This window comes from Nyctereutes procyonoides, unplaced genomic scaffold, assembly GCF_905146905.1.
Source record: "Nyctereutes procyonoides isolate TBG_1078 unplaced genomic scaffold, NYPRO_anot_genome, whole genome shotgun sequence".
NCBI classification, from domain to species: Eukaryota; Metazoa; Chordata; class Mammalia; order Carnivora; family Canidae; genus Nyctereutes; species Nyctereutes procyonoides.
Window position 1 is genome coordinate 493,405 of NW_026575019.1, and position 18,852 is coordinate 512,256.

At 37.7% G+C, this 18,852-nt stretch overlaps 1 protein-coding gene across 1 annotated transcript; it reads left to right on the top strand.

Moving 5' to 3' along the window:
- The first annotated feature begins 17,538 nt into the window (after nt 1–17,538).
- On the top strand, nt 17,539–18,499 carry LOC129521150 (olfactory receptor 6F1-like). Its single transcript, XM_055342442.1, is given in 2 exon segments — nt 17,539–18,114; nt 18,116–18,499. Coding segments are annotated over 2 exon segments (960 nt in total).
- Nucleotides 18,500–18,852: the final 353 nt, after the last annotated feature.

The window sequence follows — 18,852 nt, forward strand, 5'->3', positions numbered from 1 at the left end:
TCACATATTTGAATTTCTGGCTCTTTGTGCAATGAATCAAGTTCTTTTTCTCAACTTAGAATCACTTGTTAGCCTCCTCTATCTTTCTTTCTGGAATATTTTTCTGACAGTTGCTTTGAGATACTTCTCTTATTTTCTAATTCTCGCAGTTATTTTGACTTTTTGATCTCTCAGTTTCTCAAAGGATGCCTCCTTGCATTAGATGTTTGTTCTTTTGGGTGATATTAACCATATGCACCATAATTAATCTAGGAAGGGATACCCAGGAGACAGAACTCTAAGAACTCCAAATTATTCTCAGTTACCTCGTTAGTTTCACAAGCCCCATGATTATTATTCAGATACATCAATTTCAAAAAAGTTGTATTAAACTGAAAGATCTTGCCTCATTATTTCAATTACTGATATCTCTGGAAAGTGTTTTTTTTTTAAATCAAATTAGTGTGTGGTGTTTTAATTATGCCCAAGTGTGTGTGTGTGGGGGGGATAAACACTCTGAAGTCAAGTAGCTTATGTGATTCCAGGACTAGAATAACACAGTCATAATGAAATATTCCCAGGTGTCCCATAAGATGAAAGCATGTATTAGTGACTCAATTGTATTTATTAAAACAGAATGAACTATTTTCACCTGTTTAAACTAAATGTCCATTGGGGCACATACTACCAAGGGTATTGAATGAGGCCAACTTAAAATCCCAAGTTCTTCATGCAGCAACAGATTCTATCAGTTAGAATGTTAGACACATCTAAGGGCAGTTTCTGTAACGAGTGTGGTATTTCCACACTAGGGGGAAACCTCACCACACAACTTTAGATAAAATATCTCAGTGAAGTCCTTTCTTTTTTTTAATAATGAATTTATTTTTTATTGGTGTTCAATTTACCAACATACAGAATAACACCAGTGCTCATCCCATCAAGTGTCCCCCTCAGTGCCTGTCACCCATTTACCCCCACCCCTCGCCCTCCTCCCCTTCCATCACCCCTAGCTCATTTCCCAGAGTTAGGAGTCTTTATGTTCTGTCTCCCTTTCTGATATTTCCCACACATTTCTTCTCCCTTCCCTTATATTCCCTTAGTGAAGTCCTTTCTATGTAGAGGCAGAGGTTAGCTCTAATAAAAACGGGGTCAGGAGGGGGGGGCCTAAAACATTCAATGATAGTTATACAGTTTTTGCAGTTACCAGAATTGAGTAACACACTTTCATGAAGCTTAGCTTCAAGTCTAAAGTTTCATTTAATTGTTAAAACGTCCATTGTATGAAATAAAGCAGCAAATCTGAATTCAAAATTGTCTTCTTCCATTAGCAACTAGTATATATGCCTTTTGAAGAAATCCAAGAACCTGAACCAAATTAAATTCCAATATTGCATAGCATCAAAACATAACATTAACAAGGATTTTTTCCTTTAGTGAAGCTTCAAGATTGTAGTTGTTGAACTATGCTTCTAGGAAGTATAAAATTTAAACGGACATCTTCCCAAAGTATTTTTGGTAAGACTAAGTCTCAAAGAAGAAAAAAAAATACAATTATACTATGTAGTTTGTCTATTTTATCCTTCCTTTTGACATATTTGGTGTGCAAGTCTCCCTTGAAAGTTATTTTTTCACATCTGATCAATAAAATAATTCATCACTGCTACTTTTTGTTTGTATACTTTTTTGAGAGAGAGAGAGAGAGAGAGAGAGAGAGAGAGAGAGAGGTAGTGAGAGAGAGCATGATTGGGCAAGGGGGAGGGAGAAGTAGGCTTCCTACTGAGCAGGGGCCCCAGCATGGTCTCAATCCCAGGACTCTGGAATCATGACCTGATCAGAAGGCAGACACATAATCAACTGAGCCACCCAGGCACCCCAATCACTGCTACTTTTCTATGTAATATACAATTATATTTAATCTTTTTACTTATTTTGTGCATTCATCTAAAGCATTTTTTATCTTACCTTTCACTTCAATCTTGCTTACTTTGAGGAGTTGGGATTTACTGGAGATAACATTTATACTCAACTAATATGTGCTAGTTTGAGTAACCCAGTTTTTAAAAGATAGAAGTATTCTCAAAGTATTCAAAGTATTTACTTTGTAAATAGATGATAGTTTTTCAAATGAGACCTAAGATCCCTGCCTTTTGACCATGTCCTAATTGTTCAAGGGTCTCTGCCACTCTGCCCCATAATCCTTCAATATATTCTGGTCGTCAAGGTCTGTGCCACTCATTCTTCCAGAAGTCCTGCCTCCCAATAACACCACTGGATCTCCCAAGATGTGATATATGTATACAATGGAATATTACTCAGCCATTAGAAATGACAAATACCCACCATTTGCTTCAACGTGGATGAAACTGGAGGGTATGATGCTGAGTAAAATAAATCAATTGGAGAAGGACAAACATTATATGGTCTCATTCATTTGGGGAATCAAAAAATAGTGAAAGGGAATGAAGGGGAAGGAGAGGAAATGAGTGAAAATATCAGTGAGGATGACAGAACATGAGAGACTCCTAACTCTGGGAAACAATCAAGGTGTTTTAGAAAGGGAGGTGGGCAGCAGGGTTAGGGTGACTGGGTGACGGGCACTGAGGGAGGCACCTGACCGGATGAACACAGCATATGCTATATGTTGGCAAATTGAACTCCAATAAGAAAGTTAATAAATAAATAAAAAATAAAATAAAATAAAATAAAATAAAAAGAAACCATCAAAACTAAAAGACAACCTACAGAATGGGAGAAGATATTTGCAAAAGACATATTGTATAAAGGGCTAGTATCCAAGATCTATAAAGAACTTATTAAAATCAACAGCAAAGAAACAAACAATCCAATCATGAAATGGGCAAAAGACATGAACAGAAATCTCACAGCGGAAGACATAGACATGCCCAACATGCACATGAGAGAATGCTCTGCATCACTTGCCATCAGGGAAATACAAATCAAAACCACAATGAGATACCACCTCACACCAGTGAGAATGGGGAAAATTAACAAGGCAGGAAACCACAAATGTTGGAGAGGATGCGGAGAAAGGGGAACCCTCTTGCACTGTTGGTGGGAATGTGAACTGGTGTAGCCACTCTGGAAAACTGTGTGGAGGTTCCTCAAAGAGTTAAAAATAGACCTGCCCTACGACCCAGCAATTGCACTGCTGGGGATTTACCCCAAAGATATAGATGCAGTGAAATGATGGGACACCTGCACCTCATTGTTTCTAGCAGCAATATCCACAATGGCCAAACTGTGGAAGGAGCCTCAGTGTGCATCGAAATACCCACCATTTGCTTCAGCGTGGATAGAACTAATGGGCATTATGCTGAGTGAATTGAGTCAATCGGAGAAGAAGAAACATTATTTGGCTTCATTCATTCAGGGATATAAAAAATAGTGAAAGAGAATAAAGGGGAAAGGAGGGAAAATGAGTGGGAAATATCAGTGAGGGGGACAGAACATGAGAGACTCTTAACTCTGAGAAATGAAGAAGGGGTGGTGGAAAGGGAGGTGTCCAGGCATGGGGGCAACTGGGTGACGGGCACTGAGGGGGCACTTGATGGGATGAGCACTGGGTGCTATGCTATATGTTGGCCTATTGAACTCCTATAAAAAATGTACCAGCTTCTTTCAGGTTGTCTAGTTTGTTGGCATATAGTTTTTCATAATACTGTTTTTTATTTTTAAAAATATTTTATTTATTTATTCATGAGAGACACACATACACACAGAGGCAGAGACACAGGCAGAGGGGGAAAGGAGGCTCCATGCAGGGATCCCAACATGGGACTCGATCTCGGGCCTCCAGGATCATACCCTAGGCCAAAGGCGGCACTAAACCACTGAGCCACCTGGGCTGTCCATAATACTCTTTTCAAAAAGATTTATTTTAGAGGGAGTGTGGAGATACAGATAGAGAGAAAGGGAGGGGAAGATAATTCCAAGCCGACTTCTCACTGATCATGGAGCTGAACACAGTACTTGATACCAGGACCCTGAGACCATGACCTAGGTCAAAACCAACAGTTGGACCCTTAACTGACTAAGCCACCCAGGAGCTCCCATAATAATCTCTATAATTGTCTGTATTTCTGAGCTATTGTTTTCTTTCTCTCGTTTGCTTTTTCTCCTCTCTGATTTTATTTATTTGGTTCCTTTCTCTTTTCTTTTTTGATAATTCTGGCTAGAGGTTTATCACTTTTATCATTTTTTTTTCAAAGAACCAGCTCCTGGTTTCATTGAGTTGTTCTATTGTGGATTTTTTGTTTGTTTGTTTGTTTTCATTTTTTTTGTTTGTTTATTTTAGTATTTATATCATTGATTTCTATTCTAATAGTTTTTTTCTTTTTAAAAAAGATTTTATTCATTTGACAAAAACAGAGAGGGGGAGAGAGACACAGACAAAGAGAGAGAGAGAAACAACAAGCAGAGCGAGTGGCAGGCAGAGGGAGAGGGAGAAGCAGGCTCTCCAAGGAGCCTGACACAGGGCTTGATCCCACTGAGATCATGACCTGAGCTGAAGGTAGACACTTAACTGTCTGAGCCATCCTGCTGCCCCTGCTCTAATTTTATTATTTCCTCCCTTCTGCTGGCTTTAGGCTTCATTTTTTGTTCTTTGGAACTCCTTTAAGTGTAAGGCTAGGTGGTTTATTGGAGATTTTACTTGCTTCTTAAGGTAGGCCATATTTCTATATACTTCTCTCTTATGACCAATTTTGCTGCATCCCAAACGTGTTGGGTTGTTGTGCTTTCATTTTCATTTGTTTCCATTTGTTTTTAAAAATGTCTTCTCTAATTTCTTGATTGACATATTAATTTTTTTAAATACTTGAACTCCATTAGCCAGCCTATAGTGCATCATTCCGATGTAGTGTTCAGTAATTCATCACTTGCATATATTCATTCTTTTTTTTATTGGAGTTCAATTTGCCAACATAGAGCATAACACCTATTTCTCATCCCATCAGTGCCCCACTCAGTGTCTATCACCCAGTCACCCCCCCACCTACCTCCCTTTCCACCACCCCTCATTCATTTCCTAGAGGTAGAAGTCTCTCATGTTCCGTCTCCCTTTCTGATATTTCCCACTCATTTTTTCTCCTATCCCCTTTATTCCTTGTCACTATTTTTTATATTCCCCAAATGAATGAGACCACATAATGTTTGTCCTTCTCCAATTTACTTATTTCACTTAGCATAATACCCACCAGTTCCATCCACGTCGAAACAAATGGTGGGTATTTGTCGTTTCTAATGGCCGAGTAATATTCCATTGTATACATAGACCACTTCTTCTTTATCCATTCATCTTTCGATGGATACCGAGGCTCCTTCCACAGTTTGGCCATTGTGGACATTGCTGCTATAAACATCAGGGTGCAGGTCCCGGGTTTCACTGCATCTGTATCTTTGGGGTAAATCTTCAGCAGTGCAATTGCTGGATCATAGGGCAGATCTATTTTTAACTCTTTGAAGAACCTCCACACAGTTTTCCAGAGTGGCTGCACCAGTTCACATTCCCACCAACAGTGCAAGAGGGTTCCCTTTTCTCCACATCCTCTCCCACATTTGTGGTTTCCTGCCTTGTTAATTTTCCCCATTCTCACTGGTGTGAGGTGGTATCTCATTGTGGTTTTGATTTGCCCTCTGTTTGTTTCCAAGAGTTAAGAGTCTCTTATGATTTGCCTTCCTCTTTAATTTCATTTTATTCTATTTTTCCTTCTTCTAAGTTCGTCCATTTTGTTTCTTAAATTCCATGTATGGGTGAAAATATATGATATTTGTCTTTCTCTGACTGAGCTATGTCATTTAACGTAATACTCTGTTGTTCCATCCATTGTGTGTGGGGGTGTGTGTGTACATGTCACATCTTTTTTATCCATTCATATGTAGATGGACATCGGAGCTCTTTCCATTTTTTAGCTATTGTGGATATTGCTGCTATGGACATTGGGTTCCATGTGCCCCTACAAATCATTAGTTTTGTATCCTTTGGATAAATACCTAGTGGTACAATTGTTGGGTCATAGAGCAGATCTATTTTTTACTTTTCAAGGAATCTCCATACTCTTTTCCACAGTGTCTGCAATAGTCTGCATTATCACCAAGGGTATAAGAGCATTCCCCTTTCCTCACGTCCTCATCAACATCTGTAAATCTAATTCTTGATTTCATCCCAGATCATGTCTCAAGTTCATATAAGGTCTGGGTCCATATCAGATTCCATGGAATCTGCTTGAGATTCTTGCTTGCTCCCTGTGCCCCTTCTACCTCTCTTGCTCTTTCTAACATAAATGAAAAAAAAATTAAACATAATGAAGAAACATGTTTTTGTTTATAATTTTCTAGCTCATAAAAGCAAAGTATCAGTGTACAGCAAATAAATCATTTCAAGGAAAGAGATATTAGTCAGAATTCACTGAAGAAAACAGAGAGGTGATGATGTAAGTCCTCTATTTGGTTATGCTTCTATTATTTTCAAAAATTATTATCTGTTGATAGAGTTGACATAGTTTTCAGTGCTGAAGATTATATTTTACGTTACTATTATCATTCACACGGATTTATAATTTATTTATTTTTAGTATTTTATTGGAATTCAATTTACCAAGTTATACCATAACACCCAGTGCATATCCCACCAAGTGCCCCCCTTGGTGCCCGTCACACCGTCAACCCAACCCTCACACACCTCCCTTTCCACCACCCCTTGTTTCCTAGAGTTAGGAGTCTCTCATATTCTGTCTCCTTTTCAATTTTTCCCACTCATTTTTTCTCCTTTCCCCTTCATTCTCTTTCACTACTTTTTATATTCCCCAATTCAATGAGACCATATAATGTTTCTCCTTTTCCCAATACAACCTGTTTTGGGCTACTCTGCACTGAGCAAAATGATAAGAAGGAAAAACTTTACCTCAAAAGAAAGAATCAGAAACAGTCCTCTCTCCCACAGAGTTAGAAAATTTGGATTACAATTCAATGTCAGAAACCCAACTCAGAAGCACTATTATAAAGCTACTGGTGGCTCTAGAAAAAAGCATAAAGGATTAAAGAGACTTCATGACTGCAGAATTTAGATCTAAACAGGCAGAAATTAAAAATCAATTGAATGAGATGCAATCCAAACTACAACCATAACGACGAGGGTTAACGAGGTGGAAGAACGAGTGAGTGACATAGAAGACAAGTTGATGGCAAAGAGGGAAACTAGTAAAAGAAGAGACAAACAATTAAAAGATCATGAGTGTAGATTAAGGGAAATAAGTGAGAGCCTGAGAAAGAAAAACCTATGTTTAATTGGGGTTCCCAAGGACGCTGAAAGGGACAGAGGTCCAGAATATGTATTTGAACAAATCATAGCTGAAAACTTTCCTAATCTGGGAAGGGAAACAGGCACTCAGATCCAGTAAATAGACAGATCCCCCCTAAAATCAATAAAAACCATTCAAATAAAACCCCAACATTTAATACTTAAGCTTGCAAATTCCAAAGATAAAGAAAAAATCCTTAAGGTAGCAAGAGACAAAGAATCCATAACTTATATGGGGAGAAATATTTGATTAACAGAAGACCTCTCCACAGAGACCTGGCAGGCAAGAAAGGGCTGGCAGGACATATTCAGGATCCAAAATGAGAAGAACATGCAGCCAAGAATACTTTATCCAGCAAGGCTTTCATTCAGAATAGAAGGAGAGATAAAGAGCTTCCAAGATAGGCAGGAACGGAAAGAATATGTGACCACCAAACCAGCTCTGCAAGAAATTTTGAGGGGTACTCTTAAAATTCCTCTTTAAGAAGAAGTCCAATGGAATAATCCACAAAAACAGGGATTGAATAGGTATCATGATGACATTAAACTCATATGTTTCAATAGTAACTCTGAACATGAATGGGCTTAATGACCCCCAACAAAAAGTCCAGGGTTTCAGACTGAATAAAAAGGCAGGACCCATCAATTTGCTGTCTACAAGAGACTCATTTTAATCCAAAGGACACCTACAGCCTGAAAATAAAAGGTTGGAGAACCATGTACCATTCAAATGGTCCTCAATAGAAAGCAGGAGTAGCCATCCTTATATCAGTTAAACTAAATCTTATCCCAAAGACTCTAGTGAGAGATGAAGAGGGACACTATATCATACTTAAAGGATCTATGCAAGAAGAGGACTTAACAATCATCAAGATATATGCCCCAAATTTGGGAGCTGCCAAATTAATCAATCAATTATTAACCAAAGTTAAGACATACTAAGATAATAATACACTTATACTTGGTGACATCAATTAATACACTTATATTTGGTGACATCAATTAAGGCACTTTCTATACTCGATAGGTCTTCTAAGAACAACATCTCCAAAGAAACAAGAGTTTTAAATCATACACGGACCAGATGGATTTCACAGATATTTATAGAACGTTACGTCCAAACAAAACTGAATACACATTCTGCTCAAGTGTTCATGGAACTTTCTCCAGAATAGACCACATACTGGGTCACAAATAGGGTCTGAACCGATACCAAAATATTGGGATCGTCCCCTGCATATTCTCAGAACATAATGCCTTGAAATTAAAACTAAATCACAACAAGAAGCTTGGAAGGATTTCAAACACGTGGAGGTTAAAGACCATCTTGCTAAAAGATGAAATGTTCAACCAGGAAAATTAAGGAAGAATTAAAAAGATTCATGGAAACTAATGAGAATGCAGATACAACCGTTCAAAATCTTTGGGATGCAGCAAAAGCAGTCCTGACGGGGGAAATACATCGCAATACAAGCATCCATTCAAAAACTGGAAAGAACTCAGATACAAAAGCCAACCTTACACCTAAAGGAGCTGGAGAACAAAGAGCAAATAGATCCCACACCCAGCAGAATAAGAGAGTTAATAAAGATTCCAGCAGAACTCAGTGAAATCGAGATCAGAAGAACTGTGGAAGAAATCAACAAAACCAGGAGTTAGTTCTTTGAAAGGATCAATAAGATAGACAAACCATTTGCAGGCCTCATTAAAAAGAAGAGAGAGAAGACTGTAATTAATAAAGTCATGAATGACAAAGGAGAGATCACTACCAACACCAAGGAAATACAAACGATTAAAGAAACATATTATGAACAGCTATACACCAATAAATTAGGCAATCTAGAAGAAATGGATGCATTTCTGGAAAGCCACAAACTAACAAAAGTTGAATAGGAAGAAATAGGAAACCTGAAAGGCAAATGACCAGGGACAAAATTGAAGCAGTCATCAAAAATCTCCCAAGACACAAAAGTCCAGGGCCAGATGGCTTCCGTGGGGAATTCTATCAAATATTTAAAGAAGAAACCATACCTATTCTACTAAAGCTGTTTGGAAAGATAGAAAGAGATAGAGTACTTCCAAACTTGTTCTATGAGGCCAGCATCACCTTATTTCCTAAACCAGGCAAAGACCCCACCAAAAACGAAAATTATAGACCAATATCCCTGATAAACATGGATGCAAAAATTCTCAACAAGGTACTAGCCAATAAGATGCAACAATACATTAATAAGATTATTTGCCATGACCAAGTAGGATTTATTCCCGGGACACAAGGCTGGTTCAACGCTCGTCAACCAATCAATGTGATTCATCATATCAGCAAGGGAAAAAACAAGACCCACATGATTCTCTCATTAGATGCAGAGAACGCATTTGACAAAACACAGCATCCATTCCTGATCAGAACTCTTCAGAGTGTAGGGATAGAGGGAACATTCCTCAACATCTTAAAAGCCATCTACAAAAAGCCCACAGCAAATATCATTCTCCATGGGGAAACACTGGGAGCCTTTCCCCTAAGATCAGGAACAAGACAGGGATGTCCACTGTCAACACTTCTATTCACCAAGTATTAGAAGTCGTAGCCTCAGCAATCAGACAACAAAAAGAAATAAAAGGCATTCCAATTGGCAAAGAAGAAGTCAAACCCTCCCTCTTCGCCAATGACATGATACTCTACGTAGAAATCCCAAAACCCTCCACCCCAAGATTGCTGAAACTCATACAGCAATTTGGCAGTGTGGCAGGATACAAAATCAATGCCCAGAAGTCAGTGGCATTTCTATACACTAACAATGAGCCTGAAGAAAGAGAAATTAAGGAGTCAATCCCATTTACAATTGAACCCAAAAGCATCAGATACCTAGGAATAAACCTAATCAAAGAGGTAAAGGATCTATACCCTAAAAACTATAAAACACTTCTGAAAGAAATTCAGGAAAACACAAAGAGACGGAAATATGTTCCATGCTCATGGATTGGCAGAATTAATATTGTGAAAATGTCAATGTTATCCAGAGCAATTTACACGTTTAATGCAATACCTATCAAAATACCATGGACTTTCTTCAGAGAGTTAGAACAAATTATGTTAAGATTTGTGTGGAATCAGAAAAGACCCCGAATAGCCAGGGGAATTTTAAAAAAGAAAACCATATCTGGGGGCATCACAATGCCAGATTTAAGGTTGTACTACAAAGCTGTGGTCATCAAGACAGTGTGGTACTGGCACAAAAGCAGACACATAGACCAATGGAACAGAATAGAGAACCCAGAAGTGGACCCTGAACTTTATGGTCAACTAATATTCGACAAAGGAGGAAAGACTATCCACTGGAAGAAAGACAGTCTCTTCGATAGATGGTGCTGGGAAAATTGGGCATCCACATGCAGAAGAATGAAACTAGACCATTCTCTTGCACCATACACAAAGATAAACTCAAAATGGATGAAAGATCTAAATGTGGGACAAGATTCCATCAAAATCCTAGAGGAGAACACAGGCAACACCCTTTTTGAACTCGGCCACAGTAACTTCTTGCAAGATACATCCACGAAAGGCAAAAGACACAAAAGCAAAAATGAACTATTGGGACTTCATCAAGATAAGAAGCTTTTGCACAGCAAAGGATACAGTCAACAAACTAAAAGACAACCTACAGAATGGGAGAAGATATTTGCAAATAACATATCAGATAAAGGGCTAGTTTCCAAGATCTATAAAGAACTTATTAAACTCAACAGCAAAGAAACAAACAATCCAATCATGAAATGGGCAAAAGACATGAAGAGAAATCTCACAGAGGAAGACATAGACGTGGCCAACACGCACATGAGAAAATGCTCTGCATCACTTGCCATCAGGGAAATACAAATCAAAACCACAATGAGATACCACCTCACACCAGTGAGAATGGGGAAAATTAACAAGGCAGGAAACCACAAATGTTGGAGAGGATGTGGAGAAAAGGGAACCCTCCTGCACTGTTGGTGGGAATGTGAACTGGTGCAGCCACTCTGGAAAACTGTGTGGAGGTTCCTCAAAGAGTTAAAAATAGACCTGCCCTACGACCCAGCAATTGCACTGTTGGGATTTACCCCAGAGATTCAGATGCAATGAAACGCCGGGACACCTGCACCCCGATGTTTCCAGCAGCAATGTCCACAATAGCCAAACTGTGGAAGGAGCCTCGGTGTCCATCGAAAGATGAATGGATAAAGAAGATGTGGTTTATGTATACAATGGAATATTCCTCAGCCATTAGAAACGACAAATACCCACCATTTGCTTCGACGTGGATGGTACTGGAGGGTATTATGCTGAGTGAAATAAGTCAGTCAGAGAAAGACAAACATTATATGGTCTCATTCATTTGGGGATTATGAAACATAGTGAAAGGGAATAAAGGGGAAGAGAGAAAAAATGAGTGGGAAATATCAGAAATGGAGACAGAACATGAAAGACTCCTAACTCTGGGAAACGAACTAGGGGTGGTGGAAGGGGAGGAGGGTGGGGGGGTGGCGGTGAATGGGTGAGGGCACTGAGAGGGGCACTTGACGGGATGAGCACTGGGTGTTATTCTGTATGTTGGTAAATTGAACACCAATAAAAAATAAATTTATTATATATAAAAAAGAGATAGCACCTCACACCAGTGAGAATGGGGAAAATTAACAAGGCAGTAAACCACAAATGTTGGAGAGGATGTGGAGAAACGGAACCGTCCTGCACTGTTGGTGGGAATGTGAACTGGTGCAGCCACTCTGGAAAACTGTGTGGAGGCTCCTCAAAGAGTTAAAAATAGATCTGCCCTGCGACCCAGCAATTGCACTGCTGGGGATTTTCCCCAAAGATACAGATGCAATGAAACACCGGGACACCTACACCCGATTTTTATAGCAGCCATGTCCACAATAGCCAAACTGTGGAAGGAGCCTCGGTGTCCATCGAAAGATGATGGATAAAGTGGATGTGGTCTATGTATACAATGGAATATTCCTCAGCCATTAGAAACGACAAATACCCACCATTTGCTTTGACGTGGATGGAACTGGAGGGTATTATGCTGAGTGAGGTAAGTCAATCGTAGAAGAACAAGCATTATATGTTCTAATGCATTTGGTGAATATAAAAAATAGTGAAAGGGGAAAGGAAAAAAATGAGCTGGAATCATCAGCAAGGGAGACAGAACATGAGAGACTCCTACCTCTGGGAAAAGGAACAAGGGGATCCTTGGGTGGCGCAGAGGTTTGGCGCCTGCCTTTGGCCCAGGGCGCGATCCTGGAGACTCGGGATCGAATCCCACGTCGGGCTCCCAGTGCATGGAGCCTGCTTCTCTCTGCTTCTCTCTCTCTCTCTCTCTCTCTGTGTTTACTATCATAAATAAAAACATTTTTTTTAAAAGGAAAAGGAACAAGATGAGAATGAGGTGTTTGGGGGGTTGGGGTGACTGAGAGTTGGGCACTGAGCAGAGCACTTGATGGGATGAGCATTGGGTGTTATGCTGTATGTTGGCAAATTGAACTGCAATAATAATAAAAAAAAGAACGGGATCGTCATGCCATGCTTTCACTGCCTGAAATACTGAGGGTTACAATTATAAATAAAAGTTGCATGCTACAGTCAGTGGCAATTGAAGAAGCTAACAGTAAGATTTTATTTCAGGTCATGGGGTGACATATCTCCTGCTTTCCTCACTTTTTTGTTTTTCCTTTTGTCCCAATGGAATGACTCTCACCAAAAGAAAGTCCTCTTGGAACCTTTGTGAATGCCCCAAAATGGAGGTCAGGTCTCCAAGCCCCAGGTGGGTGAAATTACAATAATTCTCAGAATGGGATCTCAGATTGTGTCTTTCTTTGATCCTGGGTATAGGGGAAAAATGAAGAAAAAATACACAAGTGAATTTAGAGTTCATCTAAAGCATACATGATATGGGACAGCCAATGTCATAGAAGCAAAGTTTTTTTTTAGCTTTATTCATGTATTGTCTAGTTGAATATGTTATGGTCTAATACATAACCTTGGTGAGACAAGAAAGTTTAAAGAAAATTTATTCATTCATTCATTCATTCATTCATTTTAAATTTATTTTTAGATTTTAAAAATTTGTTCATGAGAGATACACAAAGAGAGGCAAAGACACAGAGGAAGAAGCAGGTTCCTCACAGGGAGCCCTATGCGGGACTCAATCCCTGGACCCAGGATCACACCCTGAGCCAAAGATAGATGCTCAAATGCTAAGCAACCCAGGAGTTCCAAGATAATTTAAATTTAAAACATCCTAATGCTGAAACATAATTAAACAGTGAGTATATTTCAGGGCATATATTTCTTTTTTTTTTTTTTTATATATATATTTTTTTTTTATAAATTAATTTTTATTGGCATATATTTCATATTATTTCTCATTTGTCTTGAGTGATGGCATTACATAACTGTACTTTTATAATTTTGAATATTTCTATATTTACAAGCAATATAATTTAGATTTATTTTGCACATATGTTGAGGACACAGCTTGAAAATTAAAAACAATAAGTTAAAATGATATGTAAGTTATTTTCATATTTAAATTTTAACTAGATAAAAGTATTAATTAGTTTAAAATGAATTTTTACTAACTTCCAGTTCCGTCTTAGATTTGTTACTGTTAAAAATTATAGTTCTATTTTTTGAAGGCAAAGTTAGATAATTGTGACACATTTAGAAAAGGAAAATATATTTTTCATTTAAATGCCATGAACCTGATGGTGCTGCCAAAGATTTACTATTATTTATTTTTCAAATTTCTCATTTATTTTTTAATTCTAGGAGAAAAATAGTCATACAATGTATTTTTCATAATTGTGATATAGATGATATCTTGGTTCCTTCGAAGTAAGTGAATAATGTAAATGGCAGTATTGTTCTAGTGGAACCAGAAAATCAGAATCAGGAAATATTTTTAAAAAGTTATTCCTAATTCATACCTAATGAATTTTCTTAATTTATAAATTTTATGTGTTTGCTGGTTATAATACTTTTCAAAATATTTTTTAAAAGATTTTATTTATTTATTCATGAGAGACACAGAGAGAGAGGCAGAGACACAGGCAGAGGGAGAAGCAGGCTCCCTGCCAGGAGCCAGATATGGGACTTGATCCTGAACCCCGGGATCATGCCCTTAGCTGAAGGCAGGAGCTCAACCATTGAGCCACCTAAGCGTCCCATAATTATTTTTGACAGATTTTATACACGGCACAAATTAAAATTTAACTATTGTTACTCAGAGTAAAATGAAAAAACTATTAGCACTTTGAGGAGATTAAAATCTACAAGTTGGTATGTTGGCAAATTGAACACCAATAAAAAATAAATTTATTATTAAAAAAAATCTACAAGTTGGTGTGGTGGGACAATGTAGTCTCCTGATCATAGGAACATAATTTGACTCTTTAACCATATCTAACTAGTAATTTCTATGAGGTGTATCCTCAGAAAAATCTCAACTGTATCAGAAGTGCTCCACATGCACTATTAATGATATGACATAAAACCTTTATATAGTTTTAATTGGGCTTATGTTTCTTAGACCACATACAAGTTTAACATAGTAACACATACACAAGGACACAATTGCATTCAGGCTGAACTCAACTTCTTAAATTGTTATATAGGGAATACCAGGCCTGTAATTTTATATCAGGTTACTTTTTAAAAACTAAAAAAAAACCATTATTTATTTATTTATTTATTTATTTTTAATAAATTAATTTTTATTGGTGTTCAATTTACCAACATACAGAATAACACCCAGTGCTCATCCCGTCAAGTGCTCCCCTCAGTGCCCGTCACCCATTCACCCCCACCCCCCGCCCTCCTCCCCTTCCACCACCCCTAGTTCATTTCCCAGAGTTAGAAGTCTTTATGTTCTGTCTCTCTTTCTGATATTTCCCACACATTTCTTCTCCCTTCCCTTATATTCCCTTTCACTATTATTCATATTCCCCAAATGAATGAGAACATACACTGTTTGTCCTTCTCCGATTGACTTACTTCACTCAGCATAATACCCTCCAGTTCCATCCACGTTGAAGCAAATGGTGGGTATTTGTCGTTTCTAATGGAATATTACTAAAAAAAAACATTATTTACATATATAAGAAAGTTTTCATTATGTTACTAAAATTTTATCTTTTCTGCTATGCTTATTTTGATGTTTTGGCATTAAAACAGTCATACACATAAATACATCCATTAGAAATCTTTTTTAAAGACAAAATTTCTGACTTTTTTTCTCATTTTCATAAGAATGTAACTATAGTTATCAATACTCTACTGTGCACTTTAATATTTGGAATGTAAATAGATCTCCTGTTGTGTTTTTCTCAATATCCAAGATATGGAAAAAACCTCAGAGTCTATTGATAGCTAAATGGATTTAAACTTTTTTTTAAAGATTTTACTTATTATTGAGATTTTATTCAAATATTTATTTATTTATTTATTTATGAGCCACCCAGGGGTCCCCTAAAATTTTTTTTGTATATATTTTTATTGGAGTTCAATTTGACAATGTATAGTATAAACACCCAGTGCTCATCCCATCAAGTGGTCAAGTGTCCCCCTCAGTGTCCATCATCCAGTCACCCCATTCCTCTGCCCACCTCCTCTTACACTACCCCTTATTCATTTCCCAGAGTTAGGAGTCTCTCATGTTTTGTCACCCTCTCTGGTTTTCAATTAGCTAACATAATGTACATACTTAGTTTCAGATGTAGTGGTCAATGATTTATCAGTTGCATATAATGCCCAGTGCTCATCACACCACATGCCCTCCTTAGTGCCCATCACCCAGTTGCCCCATCTCCATATCCATCCCCTCTCCTTCAATCCTCAGTTTGTTTCCTACAGTTAATAGTATATATGATGACTCTGATGACTTCCCATTCAATTTTCCCTCCTTTATCCTATGATCTTCTGCACTTTTTCTTATATTCCACATATGAGTGACACCATATGATAATTGTCTTTCCATGACTGACTTATTTCACTCAGCATAATACCCTATAGTTCCATTCAAGTCGATGTAAATGGTATTTATCCCTTCTGATTGCTAGTAATATTCCATTGTATATATACAACACATCTTATTTTTTTCAAGATTTTATTTATTTATTTATGGGAGACAGACAGACAGAGAGGCAGAGACACAGGCAGAGGGAGAAGCAGGCTTCCTGCAAGGAGTCCAATGAGGGACTTGATCCTGGGACTCCAGCATCATGCCCTGATCCAAAGGCAGACACACTCAACCGCTAAGCCACCCAGGCATCTGTACACCAGATCTTCTTAATATATTAATCTGTCAATGGACATCTTGGCTCTTTCCATAACTTGTCTATGGATGAATGGATATTTTAAAATGTATTTGTTTGACTTTTTCTAACAAATGTAGGAAAATATATGGATATGTCTATTCTAAAAACAAGCAAACCAAAAATTAAGAAAGGTTTAAAATATTTATAAAAATATATTTTTTATAAATTTGAATCTGACCCTTTGTTTTGTTTTCTGGAGACAAAGCTTATTCACATACCATCCTCTTACCAACATTAAGTGATGGAATAAATTGGAAATTTTTAAGATAAAATCATAGGCAATATTCATCTTGATACAGCAAGTAATTATTATACTTTCTATTCTCGGACACAACCCACCTTCCCCAAGGACCTAATGGTAGCTGATCTGCATTGTCTTAAAATTTCTTCACCATGTTTCTATTTGTAAATTCTCTAGTGATAAACAATTCCATAACCACATTGTATCTATTGGCTTTTGTCATTTGAATCAACATGGCTGAGCTTAAATTTTATCCCACCAGTTCAAGTGATATGATGTAACTGTGGGGAGATTATTTGTCCCTTTAGTTTCATCATTTATAAAATGTAAGTTAATAGAATATTTAGGGGCACCCAATCTCATCGTGGGTCTTGATCTCAGGATACTGAGTTCAAGCCCTGCATTGACGCTTACAAAAATAGAATACAATGGAGATGTGTTTTCTAAACCAAGTGAGTTAATCCATGAAAAAATTTTTATAAAGATACCAATTATATTTTAGCCATTCACTTTTATTGCTACTATGGTTCCTAATCATCATAAAATAAATAACTACAAAAATGTTCTAATTTGGCTTCATGTTCATATATTATCTTCTGGGCTTTGCTGATTTATTCTAGATCAGAGATGATGAGCTATGGATATAACAAACCAAACAAGAGTGACAGAGTTTATTTTTCTTGGGTTTCCTGGTGTTCTACATCTGCGGATCACCTTGTTTGTGATATTTCTTATTGTATATCTGCTCTCCCTCATGGGAAACATTCTTATCATCTTCATTGTTGTGTTAGATTCCACACTCCAAACGCCCATGTACATTTTCTTAGGAAATTTGTCATTCCTGGAGATCTGGTACACCACAGCCACGGTGCCTAAATTACTGGACACCTGCCTCTCACAGGCTGTTACCATCTCTGTTTCTGGTTGTATCACCCAGTACTACTTCTTTTTCTACATGGGAGCTACAGAGTGCATCCTGCTGGCGGTGATGGCCTATGATCGGTACCTGGCCATCTGCAGTCCTCTCCATTATTCACTCCTCATGAGTATCCTTATCTGTCTGTGGTTTTCAGCTGGATCTTGGATTGGGGGATTCACTTCCCCTCTCCTGTCTACTATACTCATCTCACATCTAAACTTTTGTGGGCCTCAGAAGATTAACCATTTCTTTTGTGACTCAGACCCCATTTTCAAACTCTCCTGCTCAGATACATTTTTTGGCAGAGGCCTTGAGCTACACATGTAGCTCTGTTGTGATTCTAAGTTCTTTCCTTCTCACTATGTCTTCCTATGGATACATCATAGTCACAGTAATGAGACTGCCTTCCCGTGAGGCTTGGAAGAAAGCATTATCCACTTGCACCTCCCACCTCACTGTGGTCTCTATCTATTATGGCACCATTATCTTTGCTTATGTTCGCCCTCCAGCCAAGTACAACTTCACTATTGGTAAATTAATCTCAGTGTTCTACTGTGTGGTCACTCCATTGGTAAATCCTCTCATTTACACCCTGAGAAACAAAGAGGTGAAGAAAGCTTTCAGGAAGGTTCTAGCTCAAAAAAGATTTCTCTTGTTCAGATACATGCAAGAAATTTGAGAAATCAACTAAAATGAACAATTTAGAATGCATTTCCAGCCATGTTTCAAAATACTAATTATTGATATATGCCTAGTTGGCTCAGTCAGTAAAACATTCAACTCTTGATCTCAGGTTCATGAAGTTAAGCCCAAAATTGGGTGTAAAGATCACTTAAATAATTAAAACTTTAAAAATATAAAAAATGGAAATCATTGAAAATGATATTGTGAAATACATGCCATCTGTTTTGGACAATTCTCTCACTTTATATTTTGAGTTGAACCCTACTGAGATAGCTATTCTATAATTTCTGTAGTATACAGTGTTATATTAGTTTCAGGTGCACAGCATAATGATCCAACAATTCTATG